The 23667-nt window shown below is 31.3% G+C and overlaps 1 protein-coding gene across 1 annotated transcript in view; it reads right to left on the reverse strand.

The window, feature by feature from the left end:
* Positions 1-23667, reverse strand: part of LOC127729787 (glutamic acid-rich protein-like) — a 34898-nt gene that overhangs the window by 7671 nt on the left and 3560 nt on the right. Inside the window, exons 2-6 of the mRNA XM_052237685.1 lie at positions 18058-18178; positions 16640-16789; positions 15048-15125; positions 13876-14043; positions 12580-12714 (exon numbers count right to left, since the gene is read on the reverse strand). Of these exons, the coding sequence (XP_052093645.1) occupies positions 12580-12714; positions 13876-14043; positions 15048-15125; positions 16640-16789; positions 18058-18178 (652 nt within the window). The remainder of the gene's footprint in view (positions 1-12579; positions 12715-13875; positions 14044-15047; positions 15126-16639; positions 16790-18057; positions 18179-23667) is intronic.

A 23667-nucleotide genomic window follows, 5' to 3' on the forward strand; every position in this document is an offset into this window, starting at 1 on the left:
AATTTACCAAACAAAAACTTTCATGTGTTGTAATAAACTTAAATGTAAGGTGTAAAGGTCAGATACTTTGAGAGCTTTACATTTTGTCCTTTTTGTTTTATAAGCTCTTCATCTTTTACTTAATGTTTGGATTTTCAAATATTTTGGCCTCGATCATCACTGAAGAGACATTAGTTGTCCTAATGCTCATTTGGTGCAGAAAAAAAAGGTACCGTTAATCAATGTGATTAAAATTAAATCCTTTAATTGCGCCCGTTCTGATATGTCGCGCAATCAAGGTGATCATCATTGATGCGCGACATATCAGAACGAGAGCAATTAAAGGATTTAATTTTAATTAGAATGTATGGTTAATATTAAATTATTAAATTGCCCTTCAAATCCACAAGACTGATAAAGACATGTGCAAACATTTTTATTTGGATTCGACTTTTTCTGGTTTTGAACTCGTGATCGAAACAAATGAAAGCGAAACTGTTCGTACCTCTTCGTGGTAAAGACTTGCTACTTTAGGAAATAGGAAGACTATCGACTTAATTCAACAAAATGAAAAAAGAAAAACTTTTATTTGACCTGATATACCAATGTATCGTGTTAAAACATTAAATGAATCAATTAATGGTAATTCGATTAATTTTGATAAGCACAAGGTGATACAGTTTTTTAGATATGCTAAAATGTATTATATTTTAAATGCAAGCGCAAGCTATCTTCCTCTACAGAAGTTCATTGAATTACCATGTTTCATATGCTACACAAATATTTAACCATACAGTAATCAAAGAATAATATAGCAGCAAATGTGGCGATATGCACTAAAGTCATAAAAGTTCAAGGGATTGTCTTCTTATTCAATACTAACACATTAACAGTATTTAATAGTTTTTTCTAAAATAAATTAATCCATGATCGGGTCTTTAGGTCACCTGAGATTAATGGATTTAGTGTCACTTCAGAGTACAGTACCAAAATGTTACGTTTAGTAATAAGTGCTGGAGATATACACTGATTCATATTTGAAGGTGCTGATATCACCCATTAAACAGAATACAAAGTGTCAGCTTTCTGAACTTAAAGACATATTGTTATTTCTTCGTTAAAACTGTCATGTGTTATAATATAATCCAATGTAAGGTGTAAAATTTAGATACTTCGAGGGCTTAACACAAAAACTAGTCTCGTTATGAATGTGAAACCGCGGCCATTTGCCAATACGTTTTCTATCGATAAAAATGAATCTAATCATTTTCAAGTCCTTCACAGCATTTGTTTTAAACAACATAATGTAAAGTAAGATTGTCCGTTCAAAACGGACAATATTAGTCAAACCAAACGTTCTTTAGAAAAATGAACAACACGTTATAAATTTCATGCGTCCGGGGCGCTTTTCTGGATTACCTTCATCACGAACGCTCAAAGGCTTTTTTTCACATGACATAGATTGTAGGATTATTTTTCAATATCTTTGTCTCCCGAAACGTCTGCTTTTTTGCATGGGGAATGTTTCTGTTCAAACAAAGGTCAGCCAGTTTCTTGATTGTAGGGTGCATTGGATAATTTTCATCTCCACAATCTTATTACAAAGAATTTTTCTGGAATCCAAAGTTGGATTATTATTAATTTTTAAGAAAATAATTATAAAATATTCACTTTTTACATCTCTTATTTTACTGAATATTCGTCATTTACCATTTCTATATGGTTTGATAGACGTTTCAAAGGGTGGCGAAGTGTAAGTTTTATTAAACTCTTATTTTATAGTTGTCCAGAAAAAAGCATTCAAAATTGTGTTTCAAAGAATTTAAGTAGTTGATTATTTATCATTCCTTTAAAGTGGTATACTACTGTTGCCTTTATTTAATACCATGGAATATCCCTCCACCAAAAGCACCCATAGAAAAAGCTCCACCACAGTCATCTACAACTCTTCGACACATCTTTTTACCATCTGACACCCTCAGTTTTTTGTGGGGTTCGTGTTGCTCAGTCTTTAGTTTTCTATGTTTTGTTTTGTGCACTGGTTGTTTTTCTTTTTCTTTTTTAGTCATGGCGTTGTCAGTTTATTTTCGACTTATGAGTTTGAATGTCCCTTTGGTATCTTTCGCGTCTTTTACACCACGAACACCACCGACCACTAGAAAATGCCATCAAACACATTTTTCAAAAAACCGAACAACTTTACAAAGCATCAAACACATAACATAATTGTAACTTAAATTGAAAAAAAATCATGATTCAGTTTTGTATCTTAAAAACTTGTAAATCAAATTTGAAAGGGGTATTCTGCCACACATCGGGGTTCAATTACTAATACACCCTTTTCTCTGGAAAATAACTATTCCATAAGTCACAAGAATGTGATTGTCACTTCTCAATTATTCTACTCGTCTATGATAGATTTTTTTTTAATTTTCTAGGTTTTATTGGACTTTTAAGATTATAATCTTGGACTGTGGGGAATGATGGTTTTCCTCTAGAAATAATACAAACCAAACAATATTTATATAGATTTGTGAATTCGACTATTTCTGGGTTTGCACTCGTGATTCAAACAAACGAAAGTGAAATAGACCGTACGTCTTTATTGTAAAGACTTGCTACTTTAGGATATAGGTCGAATACCGACTTAATTCAACTAGATGAAAAGAAACAAGTTATATTTGAAATTTATACCAATGTCTAGTGTTTTGAGGTTTTACATTAAGAGAGCCAAGTAATAGTAATAATATTAATTTTGATAAGTAAAATGTGATACAGCTTTTAAGATATACGAAAGCTCAATATCTTTTTTACTAGGGCTAGATATCTTTCTCTACAGAATTTCATTAATTAACACGTTTTCATATGCTACACAAATGTTTTAACATACAGTATTCTAAGAACAATATAGATTTAATGAAACAATGTGGTTATATGCAATAAAGTGAAAGAAGTTCAAGGGAATGTTCTCTTTCCCAATACGAACAAAAGATAAGTTATTTCAAAATAAATTATTCCATTATCGGGTCTATTTAACCTGAGTTTATAAGATTGAGTATCGCTCACTTCAGTGTACGGTATGGAAATGTTATATTTAGCAATAACTGTGGGCGACATATCATATTTGAAAATGCTAATAGCAACCTTTCCACCCTTTAAGCAAAGTTTCAGCTTTCTGAACTTAAAGGCATACTGTTATTTTTTCGTTAAAAGTATTTTTATTGTAGATACAGATATCAGGTTTTAGAATGATACAACATTTCCTTATTTTTGTTTGAGTCTCATATTAAATCAAGGCAACACTACTTAACTGATATTTAAATTTCATAAATCGAGTAAAAAGATACAAATCAAGGTAACAAATACAAAATAAGGAAATTCCCTAAGCCCCGAAGGAAGCGTAAACGGTGCGTAGATAGAGTACTCGGTCAAAATATCACAATCGGTAATAGGACACAATCGATAAGATTACAGATCAGAAAACTACTCTGGTATCTAAAGATATAAAACAGCGAAAATATGTCGCTAGTGAGTTGGGACACAGACACATCTTGTCCGTCAACCGATTTGTGATGATGACCGTTAAATTTCTGTAGTGTCGGTTTCCGTCTTTATTCTTCATAACTCTGTTGGAGCAGTTTTTGTATAAAGAAGCAGATATAGTGTGAATACACACGAGCGTTACGTATTGAGTGAGATATGTAAACTCAATGGTACGATGAGGCAGAGGGTATGCTATTGCTGTAAAGTGGGAAATTGACACATGAAAAATTTAAATCATCATGTTATTCATAGACTCTAGTTCCAAAGTCTCATTTGTTAATCAAGCTGGAAATACTGAAAGATGACTGATTATACGCATATGAGTGTTTCTGAAGATGGCTAAGGGACCGGTCAAAATTTCTTGATGCATGGGACCGGTGCAAAAAGAAAATTGTCTGAAATAATTCTCTTGATCCCATGGTTACTGGCAGAATAAAAATATGCTTGTCCCATGCACTTTACCTAGTAAAAAAGTGTGTGTCCCATGTTAAAGCACAAAAAACATGATCAAAGTTGTGGCTACATTTCATGCTACAATGTATTTGGATAGCTGAAAAATAATGCTACTATGAGTGAACTGTATCTATATTGCTGTTATAAAGTAAACAAAACAATACATAAGCATATTTTATTGCCAACACAGGAGCCCAAACAGATGACAATATGTTATTGACTATAATAAATGATACATGCAATATTAAACAATTAACATGTATGAAGTGTATGGTAGAATACATTTTTTCCAAAAAAATTGCAGCTTAATTTAGAATCTGACTATTCTAAATTAATAGTGGGTAGGTAAATTCGGCTTTATGGGAGGACAGAATTATATTTGACAGTCATGCTTTTTTGTGCAGAATCACTATCCATGAATTCGTTTTTTTTTTACATTTGTTAAACAGTTATACATGTAAAATATCTAATCAAATTTTTACATATTTTTTTAATTTTATATCAAAGTATTTTTTCATGTTTATTCTGTTCCAAATTTTTTTTTGTTGCCTTCACTGTTCTTTAAGGGACTGGTCAATATTTATTGGGGGGTTGGGACCGGTGCAATTCATATTTCTCCCTTACAAAAAGCTATGTCCTACCCTCTTAATATACCAAAAAAAGTTTCTGTCCTATATGAAATATCTACTAAATAAGTATATGTCCTATCTAATCTATGAATAAATCAAACAGACTATAGTTGATAAATTCTGTGTCATTTGGTCTCTTGTGGAGAGTTGTCTCATTGGCAATCATACCACATCTTCTTTTTTATATTTAACTTCATTTTTATCAGATTAACATAGATCACATATAGTAGTCTTTGAATTTGTCTGGAATTTTAAATGATCTCCTCCTTGAAGAAGGCAAATAAGATTCCTTTTCAATTTCACTTTCACTTTCACTGCCACTACTACTACTATTACTACTGTATTCATCATTTAGTATTATTATCATCATTGTCATTATCACTGTCAGAACTGTCATAGGCTCTTATTACAAGGTCATCTTCTTCATCACTTTGGATTTGTTCATTATCTACACTACAAACTGCTCAGAGTCTGAAAAGACCAGATTTTGTGCTCACATTTTACTTGACTAGTCTCGACATTGTCTCGACATGTTGATATATATTATATGAATATATCAAAAAGGGATCAAACATTAAAGAAATTATTAAAATTGTCCTTCTGATTAAAGTGGTGAAGTATAAAGCAATACCTCCTGCTTGGGGCAAAAAGATCACACCTACCAGAGAGTATTAAATTCTAAATAACATTCATTCAAAATTGCAACATCCTGTTAAACTTAAATCGCAAGGCCTTTTGAATTCACTAGATAAGTAGGTAAACGGACAGAAAGTCACAGGACAAAAAGTCACAAATTTGATAGGACAAAAAGTCACAAATTTGATAGGACAAAAAGTCACAAATAATATTTATACACTTGTTTGAATATTTTAGAGAAAGATCTTTAAATATTTACTTTTTATTACATATATTTATTTTACAGTTGAGGAAATTGTTCATGAGACTTGATAAATAAAGATTTATCAAATTTTAATCATGCAAAAGATATATTTCTTGGCACCATGAAGCCGTTTAAGTACCAACCCACTTTTACATTTTGTTTTCATAACAATTATTTGATCATTATAAATACTTTTTTTATATAAATTTTGTTTACAAAGTTGCTTTATATACTAAAGTTCAAGAAAAGTACAAAAATGTTTTTTTTTTAAATAAGTGTTTTCTTGTTAAAGAAAAATAATCTCAAAATTGAATTGTAACTTTTTGTCCTGTGGCTTTTTGTCTGTGACTTTTTGTCCTGTGGCTTTTTGTCTGTGACTTTTTGTCTGTGACTTCTGTTCTACATTCGATAAGTAATACACGAGTTTAAGAAAAGTAGGGCTTTCTTTTTACCTGTAAAACACACATGTACTGATGTAATTAAACCTTATTAAAGTGCCTCTTGTATGCCATGTCTTTAAATCTGACAAAAATTTATTTAAATTTGATTAAAATAAATTTTTACTGTAACTTTGGAACACATTTCCTTTTTTAAAAGGTTATCAAGGATTGTTATGAAAGTTCTATTATCATGATTATATTAAATTCTTGTTTTAACAAAACAAAGGTGTCATTTTTAAAATTTTATAACTTTTTCAAATCAGCTTGGATTTTCATCAAACTTTTCAGCTATCTTTATTATATATTTATCTTACAAAATACCAGGTTGTTTTGTGTTTTGGTGTATTGTGTCAAATTTAAGGACTTAGTTAATAGGTAAAAAAAGGCTAAAATTTTCAGTTTTGACAAAATTCAGATAGAAACCTATAATTTAAATATTTAAATTTGACAGCAATAAACCAAATTACCAAATAACCTGTTTTTTTGTAAGATAAAAATATAATGAAGATAGCTGTAGATGTGATGAAAATTCAAGTTGCTTTGAAATAGTTATAAAATAATTCAAAGTTAAGTATCCAAATTTAGTCTGAACTGCAAATTCTAGCTTTTTTGAACTAGATTAATTTAATCCTTAAATTTGACAGCAATACCCCAAACTACATAACGACCTGGGATTCAGTAAGATCAGTATATAACTGAAAAGGCTGTATAATTTGATGAAAATCCAAGTTGATTTGAAAAAGTTATAAAAGAAATTAAAGTGTACTATCTGAATTGAGTCCAAACTGCAAATTCTAGATTTTTTTTACATAGATTAATTTAATCCTTAAATTTGACAGCAATACCCCAAACTACATAACGACCTGGGATTCAGTAAGATCAGTATATAACTGAGATAGCTGTATAGTTTGATGAAAATCTAAGTTGATTTGAAAAAGTTATAAAAAACATTAAAGTGTACTATCTGAATTTAGTCCAAAATGCAAATTCTATCTTTTTTTACCTAGATTAATTTAATCCTTAAATTTGACAGCAATACACCAAACTACATAACGACCTGGGATTAGGTAAGATCAATATATAACCAAGATAGCTGTATAGTTTGATGAAAATCCAAGTTGATTTGAAAAAGTTATAAAAATAATTAAAGATGACTACTAGTATCTGAATTTCATCAAATTTTGTTTACCTATTAATTTAATTCTTTAATTTCACAGCAATGAACCAAACTACCAAAAAAACTGGAATTTTGATAGATCTATATTTAATTTAGTTAGAATGGCTGATTTACACCATATGTTACTTGTTTGTTCAATTAATCTTGTTTATTTTGTTGTAATTAAATTTGTATAGACTATTTTCTACATTCATACATATGCCATAACAATATTGCTGTCCTATCAGTGCTGAAAACTAAAAAAGTAGAAGTCCTATCAAAAATTAGGTTAAAAAAATGTGTGTCCTACTGCGTTTTGCACCGGTCCCAACCCCTCGATCAATAAATATTGACCGGTCCCTAAATCTTGAAAATGAATTTGGTATGTTGTAACTGTTAAATTCACATTGCTAGATGTTCATGATGTTATTTTTGTTTGTTATAGATTTATCAAATATTTTTTTTTCATATACAGACATTGTTTCAAAAAGTTCATGTCCCATGCTTGCCAATAATGAAAAAACATTGAGTCCCATTCCTGTAAACACTGCAAAAAGTGCTTGTCCCATTACAGTTTGCACCGGTCCCATGCATCAAGAAATTTTGACCGGTCCCTAAATCACACAAGATAAAGTTTTGAAAAATTTTGTATCTATGATTTTGATTTGTGTAGGAAGAAGCATTTGATTTGGATAGATAAATCATTGTTTTATGAGATTTTGTTGATCGTTCAATTGAGCACGAGAAAAAGCAGTTCAAATTTTGAAAAAATTCTTAATGTTTGATTTTATTTCAGTTCATCTCATAAATTTGGTTCATGTATAAAACCGTAAAAGTATAACCTTTTTCCAACTGCCAGTTTTCAAAGCTAAATACAGTTCTGCTTTATAACTGTAATATCAAGCTGTCATGAATTAACACGCTGATTTTCATTGTATGGTATCATAATGTCATGTTCAAAAGTGTTAAATTTGGGAGATATGTCATATTTGAAAGAGCTAAAATAAGGAGATGTGGTATGATTGCCATTGAGACATCTCTCCACCAGACACCAAACGACGTAGAAGGTTAGCAACTTTAAGTCAGCGTACGACCTTTCACAATGAACAAAATCCATACCCATACCGAATAGCATGTATAAAATGCCCCGAAATGACAAATGTAAAATAATTGAAACGAGAAAAATAACGGCCTGATTTATGTACAAAACAACAACAAATGACAACCACTGAATTCCTCACATACATAATGTGGCGGGGTTAAAAAACATGTTTGCCGGTGCAGCAACACCCCCTCCCCCTAACCAGGGACCGTATATAACATAAAATCAAACTATAAAAATCAGTTGAAAAGGGCTTAACTCATTAGATCGATACAAAGCAACAATAAAAAAAACAACTAACAAAAACACAAATGACACAAAGTACAGATCTGAAAATACTCGCAGTAACTGAAAAGCTAGTTAAAAGCCAAAACAACTTATGAGAAAATCATGTACAAGTATCCAAGAATAAAATATCAATCAGAGTTAGTGTAAAGATTATTAACAGTCAGAGAAAAAACATGACCTTGTGCAATGCACAAAAATGTAGGTATCGACAGATTGTAGGATCGTGAATGTACATAAATGTAAAACAATATTTAGTTGGGTTTTAATTCATTGATAAAAAAAATCAATATTTATACCGATCAAAACAATATTCAAAGATCAAACAATTATCGGACGCATGGAATTTATAGCGTGTTGTTTTCATTTTTTTTATCCTAAACGATGCACCATTGTTTGTCTGTCTCGATCTCTATAAACTGGTCCAAAATGAACCTAAAATGCTCGCCCAGTCTAATCTCATTTTGCCAATTTCAGATTTTCGAACATACTATATATGAGTTGTAGAGGAAACATTGGTTTTAGGAAAAACTCGAGAATGGTTAGAGGAGACATTGGACAACGTTTAGGAAAAACTCCAGAATGGTTAATGTTCGAAAATCTCAGATTAGGGGTGAGGCACTTTAAGTTAATTTTGGACCAATTTATATGTTGTAGAGGAGACATTGGAACATCGTTTATTATTATCTGAGTGTTTACCTTCCCCATTTCTAAACGACATAAACGAACTGTAGGTTGAAAGACAAATTTATTATACAAACCAATTTTATCCCTATTCTATTCAACACTAAACAGTAACATTTCAATATTTTTTTGCATATTTTCTGTTTATATATTCGTTTACTTGAAAAGTTTATAGTTCTAAGTATTAACAAGTTTAAAGAAAAAAATTGACGGAAGTTAGGTTAGGCATGATAAGTGTCTTTCTGACAGTTTTAATTAGGATAGTTGTTGTAGGATGTATGGTATTTAAAAAATGACGTCATCTTTGTCACTAGAACGTGTTTCGGTAATGATAAACTAGCGTTAACGTCTTTAAATGTTTTTCGTATGTTTTAAACAGAACTGCTTTTTAATTGTAAACGCCATGGTACGATGGGACAGAGGGTACATTATTGCTGAAAAGTGGAAGTTGTTAATTGGAAAGTTGAAATCATCACGTTTGTCAAAGACTCCAGTTTGAACTCGCCATCTTTGTCAGTATTGAGGAAAATCGAGAAAAAAACTTCTCATTTGTTAATCGAGCCGGAAATACTGAATGACTAATCATTCGCATATGAGTATTTCTGCGGATGGCTAAATCACAAATGATAAGTTCTTGAGAAATTTTGTATCTACGATTTTGATTTGTATAGGAAAAATCATTGTTTAATTGAGCACGAGGAAAAGCAGTGCAAAGTTTGAAAAATCTAAATATATTTTTTTCTCAAAAATCATGTCTCGCCTCCATTTGTCCAGCTTAGACGCAAATATTACCTCATTCAAACTAAAAGACATATTGTGAGAATTACACCTAATTCGTATCATAAAAAAGGAATAACCCAACGTCAATACATATATCTTGTTTTAGGAAACCAATTCTAACAAATTAAACTCTGAAACCAGAATTTCAAGGTGCTTGATTTTTACGAGAATTACCATTGGCAAGTTCGAAGATATGGTATCCACAGACTATGGGCTCTTTCGAACCAGTTCGTAGTTTTACTCATGTCATTAAGAAAAGGGAAGACCGAAAGAAATTCTATTTATCTACTTTTGATTTTAAGACAGGATTACATTTCCTAATTACCTTATTTTGTATGTAAGAAAGGTTAAAATGAATGATTGTTGGTTGTTTAACGTCGAAGAAAGGTTAAATTTACTGTTTTTAAAATGTTGAATTATTTGAAACACTAAGGTTTTTGTATTCCCAGGAGTTTTTTTTTTTGTGTTTTTTTTTTCAAACTATAATTTGTTCTCCCTAAAACAAAACATGAGTATTTACATTAACTAATGCTTTTAACGAAACAAATTAGGGAAATTTATTACAATGTGTCTTCAATTCAAGAATGAGGAACGTTTGCATAAAGGATGGAAATGTCAATTTGATTATACGTTTGCATAATGAATAAAACTTGAAACAATGTAGTCCCCGAGGGTATCAACAGCCCAGTAGTCAGCACTTCGGTGTTGACATGAATATCAATTATATGGGCATTTTTATAAATTTCCTGTTACAAAACTTACAATTTTTCGAAAAACTAAGGATTTTCTTATCCCAGGAATAGATTTCCTTAGCCGTATTTGGCACAACTTTTAGGAATTTTGGGTCCTCAATGCTCTTCAACTTTGTACTTGTTTGGCTTTATAACTATTTTGATCTGAGCGTCACTGATGAGTCTTATGTAGACGAAACGCGCGTCTGGCGTATTAAATAATAATCCTGGTACCTTTGGTACTATTAACTATTAACACAGTCACATATGACATTTAACACTCTTTATTTCATATCGGTTAAGAATAAGCTTCTCTTATTGGATAACAAGGGGCCATGACATTCTTTATTTCTCAGTAATAATTTCTATCGGTCTTTAACAGAAAAAAACGAACCAGAAAACCGGTCGTCAACAGACTTTTACATGTTAATGACCGGTGGGGCGTGGTTTCTCTGTTTAAAGAGATGTCCCTTTAATAAAACAGTTTCCTGTTTTCAATTTTAAATTCAAGTTGTTGAATTGTTTACCAAATGTTTTCGTTAATTATAAAATCATAGAAAACTTTATTTTGTTTTCATGTACTGAAAAATTGCACTTAAATGAATGACAGTGACTTATAGTTATCACTATCTTTCCTATAGAAATCGTACAATAACTCGAGTTTGCTTTGAACAACTTGAATTTATGAGAATTTTTAAAAACATGGTTCCTCAATGAAATATGCATGATAGTTATTGAAGAACTGTTCATTATCGTGATACATGGACTGCCCGTAGGACAGTGGAATTGACTGCGACAGCGATAATGACCTCGCCTACGGCTCAGTCATTATCGCTGTCTGAGTCAATACCACTGTCCTTTGGGCAGTCCATATATCACGATAATGACCAGTTTTTCAATAACTATTAGGTAATTAAAACATGACATTATAATACCGTACACTGAAAATCAGTGTGTTAATTCAAGACAGCTTGATATTACAGTTATAAAGTTTTTAACTTTGAATAGTTGAAAAACGTCACGCTTTTGACGGTTTTTCAAATGAAACAAATTTACGAGATAAACTGAGAAGACGTATATAAATTGCCTTAACCGTATTTCGGAATTTTCTTATTTTTAATTCTTTTCAAGTTAATGCTTGATTTTGACTTCATTTCCAATTGTTTGATGCGAGCGCCACTGACGAATCTTATGTAGATGAAACGCGCGTTTGTTGTACATAATTAAAAGCCTAGTATCTTTGATGAGTTTTTACAATCGATAAAGCTATTTCACGACGAACTTTCGTGCCTCCCTTATAAAGGAATATTGTGTAAGAATGTTTATTTTTGCTTGGCTTTAAGTCCTAATAACATTAGAGTCACTAAGTATATTCTCATTCTTCATTTTTTTTTTAAATATTACTACTAGAATTGATATAGAAAACAGGAAAGAAATGTGTCAAAGAGACAACAATCCAAGCAAAACGCAGCGAGAAAATACCGCATTCGGAGGCGGACTTCAGCTGGCCCTTCAACACTAATTTAGACTAGTTCAGCGAAATGGACGCCACCCTATACTTCAAAACATATATATGAACCAAAATAATAAAAAAAAAACACAAGACTTAGTCTAGCAAAGGCTAACGGTTTCTGACTTGGAACAGGCGCCAAAATACTGCGGGGTTGAACATGTTTTGAGAGATCTCAACTTTCCTCTATACCTTTAGCCAATGTTAAATAAACAAACACACGACAATACGCACAGTAAAACTCAGTTTAAAAGAAGTCCGAGTCCGATGTTAGAATAGAACAGAAGAAACTAAGCAAAATGACAATAATCACCATGAATTAACAAAGGAATACTAGCAGTTACTGACATGCCAGCTCCAGACCTCAATTAAACTGATTGAAAGATTATGTCTTCGTCATATAATACCTCTGTTTCACGCAACTCCTTGACAAAAGGGGTCTCTTTTTGAGCAAATTTTCCAGTAGATGTTCTCTCTGGAGTTCTTTTTTTATTTTCTTGCTTCGTATATGTACCATTGTTGTATTTCACTTCTTTCTTTATCTGAATATTAAAAAAGTATCATTTAGTTTATATAAATCTTTACATATACTAAATGGATTGTCGTACATTGAATAAGTGACTAGACAGTTCCAGTGTTTTGAACTCATATATAATTATATGAAAGAAAGCACATATGGGGTGAATGATATCAGCTTATGATTCAGCAACAAAACATCACATTGTAAATTATAATTAGTAAATAGTGGTAGACTTTCCCGTCTTTCCTTGTAAGATATTGGTGATAACTATTTTATTCCGTGATCACGCTTTCTTAAATTCGTGAAAACGAATTCAATCAGTTTTATTACATTGGTTGCAATGAATTACCATGATTTCCCAGTGAAATAAAAAACCGATAATTTCACAAGTGAAATAAACTCGATAATTTTACTCTTCTGACATCATACAACAATATGTGTTGTCAAGACGTTATCGATGACGTTGCATCGACACAAATTGTGAAAGATATAGTTTCTTGCATTTCCAAAATAAAAGAATTTAAATATTGAAAAATATTCAACTTGTAACCGAACAACACTGATAATATTAACTCATGCGCTACGCGCATTCGTGAATTAATGTGTTGTTCGGTCATTCGTTGAATATTTTTTCTATATTTGAATTTTTCGATTAGTTATTCTATAAATACAAGTCGGATCAATGTATGATGACGAATTCAACCCATGATCACGAATTTAAGTAAGGGATAAATAATTCTTCTGGTTCGTTATCACGAATTTATTCAGTGATATCGAATTACAAAATCGATAAATCTGTGAACACAATTTTCTAAAATTCGTGATCACGAATTCAAATTATTTTATGGAGGTCCTGAATGGATTTCCGTAGTTATGGTCAAACGTTGTGGATCTGCGGAAATGTCAGTGAATGCACATGTATATATTATCATTTTTACAGAATGCATCAATGACTTATTTGCCGAAAGTTAGATAAACTAACATTGCAACAGATTTATTAAAAACTAGTAAGCATGTTTACTTTATTTGAATCGAGATAATTGGGCATAATGATCAAAATATAAATTTTAGGGAATACAAATCGTATTTTCTGGTCATATTATTGTCAATAAAATAAAATGTGGTAAAAATAACTCGATCATCTGCTAAAATGTTATATAAAACAATTTTCTGAAGCAGATACCTCTGTTTCTTTACTACTGATAGTTTCACTAGTGTGACTGGATTGATCTGTATTTTTCAAGTCGCCTTTGTGATCTTTGGTTAAACACTGCCCCTTTTTGGTAACTTTTGATTTTATTCTATCGTCTTTGTTTGGTTGTTCTATTACTTCAACTTGAGTTGTCATATCCTAAATATGTAACAAGGTACTCCATAGATATTTTAAGACGATCATTTTTTTTTTACATTTCAATGTAAACAGCTGTTACGGGGCCTTTTCAGTGGAAATAACACAGAAGAATAAAATCTGAGCAACCAAACAATTATGTAGTGCATTCAAAAATAGAAAACAAGACTTAATAAATTTAAGCGTCCGAAGCGCTTTTCTGGATTTACCTTCATCAGAAACGCTCAAAAACCGAATTTTTGAAAGCCAAGGATGTATAGGGACCAAAACATTTGTAGAGTTTTATAACCAAAAAGGACTTAAAAATAACATCCAAATTCATTTAAGCTCAAATTTGCCTGAGGGAGTTGAAACCTTAGTTTCTTTTAAATAATTTATAAATTTATAAACGGAAAATTTAAAAAAAGGTTTGTTCTAAATCATACCAATACCGAAGTACTGACTACTGAGGTGATGATACACTCGGGGACTCTGATAGTCCACCAGCAGCATGTTAAAAATATAGACATATCTTCTTGTAAGAAAATGAAATATTCTTTTAAAAAATTCGTTGATTTTTTTATTAAGCATTAATAAAGCAGTTGGTTTTCTCTTGTGTTTTACATTTTGACATGCTAGGGTCGTATATAGCTTATTTTACAATATGGGGTTTGCTCATTGTTAAAGGCCATACGGTGCCTGCAGTTGTTTATATACTCATCCTTTGGTCTCTGATTGTGATAGTTGTATCATTAGCAGTCGTACCACATATCCTTATTTTCATATTATCATTCTAATTATGTCAAACAATAGTATGAATTATAGTTGGTGCTATAGTAGTAGTTGCTACAGTATCGTCACTTTCTGATATGAAAAAAACAGACACTTTCGATCATTATTTGTATTATGCTGCAGATGAAAAACAGACATTTTCGCTCATTATTTATATTATGCTGCAGATAACAGTATCATATTTGATATTCTAAGACATTGGACTGTTAACGGGTGGCATATGTATGCATACTTACTCTTTGATCAGCGGTTTCTTCCTCTATCAAAATTGCATTTTCTTCGTTTTTTTCTTCAACTAGTTTATTTTTACTTTTCTGTAATTATACATAATATTATTCAATGCTGTGAGCGTAAATCAGTGCGGACATAAAGCTTTTATTTTGTTAAGCACTTCACAAGAAAACATTGACTTAGTTTCAAATCTGTAGAATTTTTGGTAATAGGACATACATACTAGGTAGGCCAAGCTGAGTTCCCTGTAAATGCAAACATTAAGGCCACAGCATTTTGAAGTACGTAAGCTTCTTAGAACTTGCATTCAATAACCACCTATTCTTCAATCACATGTTTACCATAAATAAAATTGAGAATGGAAATGGGGAATGTGTCAAAGAGACAACAACCCGTCCGAAGAGCAGAAAACAGCCGAAGGCCACCAATGGGTCTTCAACACACCGAGAAAATCCCGCACCCGGATGCGGGCTTCAGCTGGCCCTTTAAACAAAAATGTGTACTAGTTCAGTGAAAATGGACGTCATACTAAACATAAAGCATGATGGTGCATTGGTGTTTAACATCTAGTTTCCAATGTATCATACATATCAGATCATGTAAATATAATATGAATATGAACACGTCTTACTATTAGACAGAAAACGCGGAACTGATTTTAATGTACTAGCTCAGAAGGTTACAGTCCGCCTGAAGAAGTGAACTTTTGTTATTATTTTCCTGTTTAATTCATTTGGCCATAGCGGCTTCCTTAGAATTTTGTCTGTCTTTGATATTCTGTCTTATTTACGCAAACCTAAATCTCCATTTAATCATAATTCAAATATTCAGTTTACATACGAACATTAACTATAAAGTTAGACGTGGAATAATATGATGTTAAACAGAATCCCCTATAATTGTATACGAGTAAAGAAACAATTCGACAAGAAAAGGAGCACAGTTTGTTCCCATTGTTATACAACCAGTCTGTTAATCACTAGGACCGCCAAAGATAGCAAATATGCAGTCAATGAAACATTAAAGGATCTTGATGAAATCGTTTCCCGAAAACTTCATGTTATTATCAGAGTGTCACAAAATATAATGTGTCACGTCCCATGAAGTTTTCTGAAAATGGTTTCATCAAGATCCTTTACAACGTTTGCCGTTAAGATTTTATTAAAGGAATGACTGTAATATTTTTTCTGTCTATGAAGAAAAAACATAAAAAATTGTGGTGCACACTGAATAACCAGCATAGTGGGTTATTTAAAAGTGTGCACCACATTTTGAGGTTATTTCGAATAGACAGAAAACACATTACAGTTATTCCTTATAATTTTATTCTAAATTCCATTTTTAAGGAGTAAATCATGAAAAAAAAACGTTGATGACGTCACGGTCACATGACAAAATTACGTTTATGAGCTGATAAACAACAAACTTTCAGCCAATCAGAAGACGTGTTACATCCAAAATAAGATTATTATGACATCAGTCAAGCTTTATCTTGGTCCCTTTGGTATCTTCTGCCTCTTTTTTTATTATTTTTTTTTTATTTTCAAGGTCAAAATCCCATCACTGTAATACTTGTTTTATTTGAAATAATTCAAACCTTTTGTTGCGATAGTTTCATATGCTCTCGTTTTGGCTTCACTTGAAGCGATGCCTGTTTGGGTTTAGGGAGTACACCACTCAACTGGAGACTACGTAATCGTTCATCCTCTGCATCCTCTAAAGCTTGCTCTTTTTTGCATACTTCTACCTTTAATTCAAGTAAAAAAAATTTTGCAGAATTGTAAAGTGCATTTGCTCACGAAAAACATTAATATTCGATCCTATAAAAAAAAAACGTATGTTTTTAGTTTGTACAAAATGCAGTTATAGTTTCTATTTCATATATAAGTGGTTTTCAGTTTACTGTCAGCTAAATTCGATGAGATGTGATATAAATATAAATGTATTGCACCAATTTCGTTGCACATCTGACGTGTTTCAGAAATAATATTTTTATGCTGTAAGTTAAATTTTCGTTAAAAAAATCATATATAAAACAGTTTTCTACTAGCCACATAGATTTTGTTTTAGAGTATTTTAAACTTGCAGTGAGTTGTACGCATTTGATCAGTGTTGAGGGTCTCAAATATGACTTTCAGATTGAGAAAAGTCATAATAACATTAAATGGTTTAAATTTTACTTCACAAGATCTGCATTTTAGACAAGTAATGTCTGTTTAGTGATGCTCGAGGTCATATACGGAGTAAGTGTTGTAGAAACTGATATAACCGAAATAATAGCCAAACCCACCAGGAAAACGAATCAGAGCTATTAGGGAAATGCATTCCTTATTAATTTCATATAATTTTCATGTTTTATCACTGCATAATTCCTTAGAATAATATCCTTATGATCATGCCAGTACCGAAATTCTATGTAACTAGGCCTATGACCCCGTGGACTAACATACCACCACATGAGGAAATGACCCAGTAATAAGTATGGGATTATGTATTATGAGCTACGAACCTCTTTACCCCCCCCCCCCCCCCCCCCCCCCCAACCACACACACACACACGTTGCGACAAATAGACATAGCACAGACACAAAGAAACTAATGACAGCTAAATTAGTAGAGTAGAAATTCCTTTGTATTTTGAAAATGGAGAAGTAACCAAAGGCTACGGTGTAGACTTTAAATGATCCATGTTTAAGGGGGAAATGTTTGCCTATGAACTTTAGATGCTATTGATGCGGAATGATTTCAGTTGGGAATACTTTTATTTAAATATTTTAAAAAATTCATTAACTTCATATCGATTAGTTAATTCGTGCTATTTTAAAACCTCTTGATTTATTGATTGCACGTCCCTCGTCGCTTTATTTATTTACATGGATTAAATTATTTAGAATTGTATGATATCGATGAACCAAATATGTACTGACCACGGAGCCCTCAAGATATGTGTGAGAGAGAGAGAGAGAGAGAGAGAGAGAGAGAGAGAGAGACGGCGCCTTACCATTCACCTCTTACCTCTTGTTCTATTTCGAGCTTTTGTGACATTTTATCTATATAGTGTTTGTCATTTATTCTGATGACATCTGTTCCCATTAAGTGTTGAAGTCTGGAACGAACTTTCGCAGTGGACAGTGCACTATAAAAAAATGATCGCAGTATGGAGTTAATCTGATATAATGTTGATATATGTATAAAACCTTTGACCGTAATATATCAGTTTAAAATCGTATAATACGTGTTGACTACTAGTTGGCGATTTTTAAGGAACAACTACATTTATCGTCTAGAGCCAATTTTTTTTTCGCCTCTGACATGCTGAAATTCAACATTGATTAGTGAAGTAATGGAAATTTCAATGTTCACTGAGCAATACAATTTTCAAAACAGAGAGAACATTTAGTATGAATTTCGATAACTGTTTATTTGACAAATCAAGGTTGAATTTGTGAAGTGTAAATCTGGACTATCATGATTGTTGATATATCATTCAAAATTTCAGTTGTAAAATTCACGTATTTCCACTAAGACAATGTCTGCTTTTTTAATTAGTTTTGCGTTTGGTTATTTTCAAAACCTAATTAACGACCAGCCAGTTCGAAAAACACAAATCTAAATAACCCTTACTATAACCTACATGCACATGCCATTTTAACATTAACATCAATCTTGTCCAATAATTACATCTATAAACACACATGAATAAAATGTTTTCATTGTCTAAATAATGGTTTTGGACATATATGATTTAATTCAAACCTCCCCTCAGAAAATCATACCTAGTAAATCACAATTTTCTCAGACCATCAAAAACCAACCAGCACGCAAAACAAAGTACCGTATAACACAACTTTGGTCTTATATTTTGGTCGCAATGAGCTATATGACATCAAATGTAAAAATATCTCATTAATATCTTAGGAGGGTTCAAAAAGTCCTTTGTATTTAAAAAACTTACGAATCGAAACTAAATTCATTAGAATCCCAAGAAAATTCCACAACTTTGGCCTCCATGTGTTTCTGTTTAGCATTTTCCATATTAAAATTAGTTAAGAGTTCATGAACAATCGCTTTATTTTCTTTCCTTAGAATAGATTCCTGACGCAAAAAACGTGTCCCGCGAGTATCTCCAATATTTGATTGAGAAACAAACAAAGTCGCCGTGCTTCCATACATTTCTTCATTATTAATTCCTTTGAAGACTTTCCGAAGCATCATTTATTTAATTTTGTTTTCTTTTTTGCACGCAAAGCAACTATTACCTAGCGTCAAGTTTCCAGATTCATGAACTTGAATTATCTTGGATATATACAGTATTTATTATGCATGAGCAGTGAGAATAGACGAAAAACCAATTACTTTATAAACAATGGTGATTATGGGTGTAACAAAATAGTCGATAACCCTTATCGGATTCTATTTTAAATTTCAAGAGTATGCATCGTCATAAGTTTTATGTTAATTTAACGTTTATTACTTTTGAGCTAAAATAATAATTGTACGGTGTTTGTTTACCTTCAAATCGGTATAAACTTTACTGTATGATATATAACAGTTTATCCATATTTGGAGATCGAAATTAATGTAGAACATATGAAAACATTTTTGAAAAGCCAAAAATGTAAAACGTTTGAGAACATCAGAAATCTCAAAAGGTGAAATGTAATGCATTTATGAACACTGTCTTTCGTTGCTTCTTCATCATGTTCATGTTTTTACACGTTTAAGACGTAAGTATTGATTACATACAGCGATTCCAAATACGTATTTTATGTTGAAAAAAGTAAAATCACAAAAATACTGAACTCCGAGGAAAATTCAAAAATGAAAGTCCCCAATCAAATGGCAAAATCAAAAGTTCAAACACATCAAACGAATGGATAATAACTGTCATACTCCTGACTTGGTACAGGCATTTTCTTATGTAGAAAATGGTGGATTGAACCTGGTTTTAAAGCTAGCTAAACCTCTCACTTGTATGACAGTCGCATCAAATTCCATTATATTGACAACGATGTGTGAACAAAACAAACAAAAACAATAGGTAAAAAAATAGGGGTAAGTAGTCTAATTCGGTAGGTCACATTCGTGAAAAGGGAACGGGATTGTAGTTACGACATAAGGAACATATCCGATATCATCTGTGAAACGGATATTCCATAACGGTCAACCAACTCGTGATGGCGTCCGTAAAATTTACAAAGTGATGATTTCAACTTCACCATTTGGAACTCTTGGTTTAAAAATGAAAATTCACAATTGGGAAGCTGAAATCATCTCTTTTGTCGTAAAGTTTTGTTTTCAAACGACCCTCATAGTCAATTTCTAGATATAAGGCAAAATCAAAAGCTCAAACGAATGGATAACAACTGTCATATTCCTGACTTGGTACAGACATTTTCTTATGTAGAAAATGGTGGATTGAACCTGGTTTTATAGCTAGCTAAACCTCTCACTTGTATGAGATCATGTTCAAATTCATCTTGATAAGACTTTTAAACGTTTGTTTTTAATACATAGCTTGCTTAGAGAGTCTTTTTTGGTTCAAGTGTGCCATTTCGATCATCGATGCTGTTTCTTTTGAGTCTTATCTTTTATCCTATATATCCTGTTGTCTATTTAACTCATAATGATAAACAATATACAATTCAAGATACAATTAATGATATTTTGGGGAGTAACAATTTATCTGGAAAGTCAAACTCCCGTACCAGTGTGTACTCTTAGCCCATCATTTAATGTTTTTGCAAGGCTGATATACAACTACGCATTTGTTTACTTTATTATTTACTTTCAAGTGCTTAAAGTATCGAATCATAATTTTCTTTTAAGTATACAATAAAACGATAAGTGCACTTGATTATCTGTTCAAACAAGAGGGGAATAAATTTGTAAAATTTTTGAACTATGTTTTGCAGATTTGTTAAACAACGCTTAGTCCGAAAAATTACATTATTTGATACATTAGTTATATGACTGGTTTATGATTTCTATACACGACAAAATCATCGGAAAACAGTTAATAATTTTCCCACAAATTGTACCGATTGTAAGGTTGGTTTTACTACTTTTAGTTGCTCTTACTTGACCGATTCCCAGAATGTCGTACCACATAGTAGGTAACCTGTCAAAACATTATATACTCTGGAGTCACAAGTCGGTAATATGATAATAGTCTATTGGATACCATGGTTACTTTTAAGGCATGTATGTATTTTTTTGTTGAAAATTTTGTCATTTTTTAAAATATAATCAAATATCTCCTTTGTATTACAAATTGTACATAATCAAACGCGGAAATTTTAGTTTAATTAATCGGTCCTAAAACAATGATTATAGGATGGAAAGAAGACAGAAATGCGGGAACCACATTTCTTCATGTTTCTTAGGCTTCTTCAAAATTATATTCTGATGCAATATTTTGGTATTCCATATTAAAAAAAATCGCCTAACCTCGCCAATTGTTTATTTTCTTGTCCCAAATCAGGAACCCTGTCAAAATATGTTTTATCTTAATGTTTTTTTCCTTTCAAGAACTTTGATAGAATATAAAAGATCTTGAATAATCTATGCTGAATTTATTCAAAACTTGTATATACACTATTATTGTCTTTTATCGGAAATGTATGTTGTATTCTCTGACTACGTGGGCGTAGATCTCCGTTTATTATTTCCTGTCTGATAGATATTTTCAATATAAATAAACTCTTACTTCTTTTTAGCTTGTGGTCCATTTATTTGCCGTGTTTCATTACTATCACAAGCTTGGATTAGAAACAATTCATAAGTCCTTTTGTTCAATGGTTTAGTATTGACGAAAAAATATTTGACTTAAAAAGTAGTGTTATATTTGGAGTAATTTACATACCCCCTGAAAACTCTATATATACATCAGAAAATGCACTTTCAGATATAGAATTAGAATTTTTTGAGTTACAAAGAACAAATAAGCATATTTGTCTTCTAGGTGATTTTAATAGTAGAACAGCGAGTTTACAAGATTTTAATGATTTAGTAGACACAGATGATTTCTTAGCACAGAATTTAATTGATATTAATGAATTTAGTAATGTAAATATCTTAGACAAATTGGGTATTCAAAGGAAACGACACAGTGTTGATTTAAGTGTAAACACATACGGTAGAAAACTTATACAATTTTGTAAGAATAACAACATGTATATAATGAATGGTCGGATAGGAAATGATGAAGAAGGTAAACCTACGAGCAAGAATACAAGTGTCGTAGATTATGCAATAAGTACAGCAGATGTATTTTATTTAGTTAAATATTTTGATGTTCTACCTTTTATCAATTTATATTCTGATATCCATTGTCCACTTGAATTAGTACTCAATTGTAGTAATACTAAGCAATCAAATGTATATATAAATGTAGAATCTGGTGAAAATAATACATATATTGGGAAATGGAATCATGATCAAGTTAATGAATATAAAGACAATATTGACAAAGAAAGTATATCTAAATTGTTATCTTTTATTATGAAAAAAATGAAAATGTTCAAAGTGTTGATAAAAATACTATTGATGAAATTGTAAATGAAATAAGAGATGTTTTACTCAATTCTGCTAGAAATACATTTGGGGAGTTCGTACAGAAAACTTATGGATATGATTTCACGGGAGGGAAACAAAATCACCGCGATTGGTTTAACACAGAATGCCGACGGGAAAGGAGGGCGTTTAGAAAATCAAAAAGGTCGGGAAAGGAGGGCGTTTAGAAAATCAAAAAGGTTATATAAACGATATGGTTCACGCATGTTCAAGGACGTAGTGAGACTCTATATAAAAAAACCATGGATAAAAATATTAGATCATTTAATGTTAATTTACGTTCAAAAATGAAAAAGATACGAACAAAAAACCCGAAAGAATTTTGGAAAATTATAAATCGAGGTAGACGAAGGAAAAAAAATGATATTAATATTAAAGATTTGTTTTCCTTTTTAAGGATCTGAATAAAAATAACGAAACAGAAAACCGATACAAATTAGAAAATGATGTTAACGAAAATTCATCAAATGTATTTCTTAATGCTTGTTCAAATGTATCACTAAAGATGAAATATTGAAGGCCATAAAAAGCCTGAAAAATAATAAGACACCTGGTGATGATCTTATTGTAAATGAGTATATATGTTCGTCTATTGAATTTTTGTTATTGATGTCTATGTATATGGTTTATTCCCGATTGTCCCACTTTTTAAAATTTTAGAGTTCTGATTGTCCCACATGAAAAGTTCTGATTGTCCCACATTATTTTATGAATAAAATGTTCTTAGATAAACAAGGTAACTGTTGTTTGTTTTGCTAAAAAAACAAGAAATAATTATTGCACATTTAATATTAATTTTATAAAAGTATTAAAAAAAATGTTTTTTAAATAATTAGATTAATGCACTTTTGATTAAACAAATATAATATTTCTGATTTATGAAATATATCTACAATGTTACGTTATTCATAAAACAAATGTCAATACCGTAATTTTAATTCCTTTTTCTCTGTAAAGTTTTTGAATAAATTTAGAAATAATGCATGCAATTTCAAAAAAAAGGTATAAACTCATTTACATTCTACACTCTACATGAACTTGTTTACTAGG

This window comes from Mytilus californianus, unplaced genomic scaffold, assembly GCF_021869535.1.
Source record: "Mytilus californianus isolate M0D057914Y unplaced genomic scaffold, xbMytCali1.0.p SCAF_2, whole genome shotgun sequence".
NCBI classification, from domain to species: domain Eukaryota; kingdom Metazoa; phylum Mollusca; class Bivalvia; order Mytilida; family Mytilidae; genus Mytilus; species Mytilus californianus.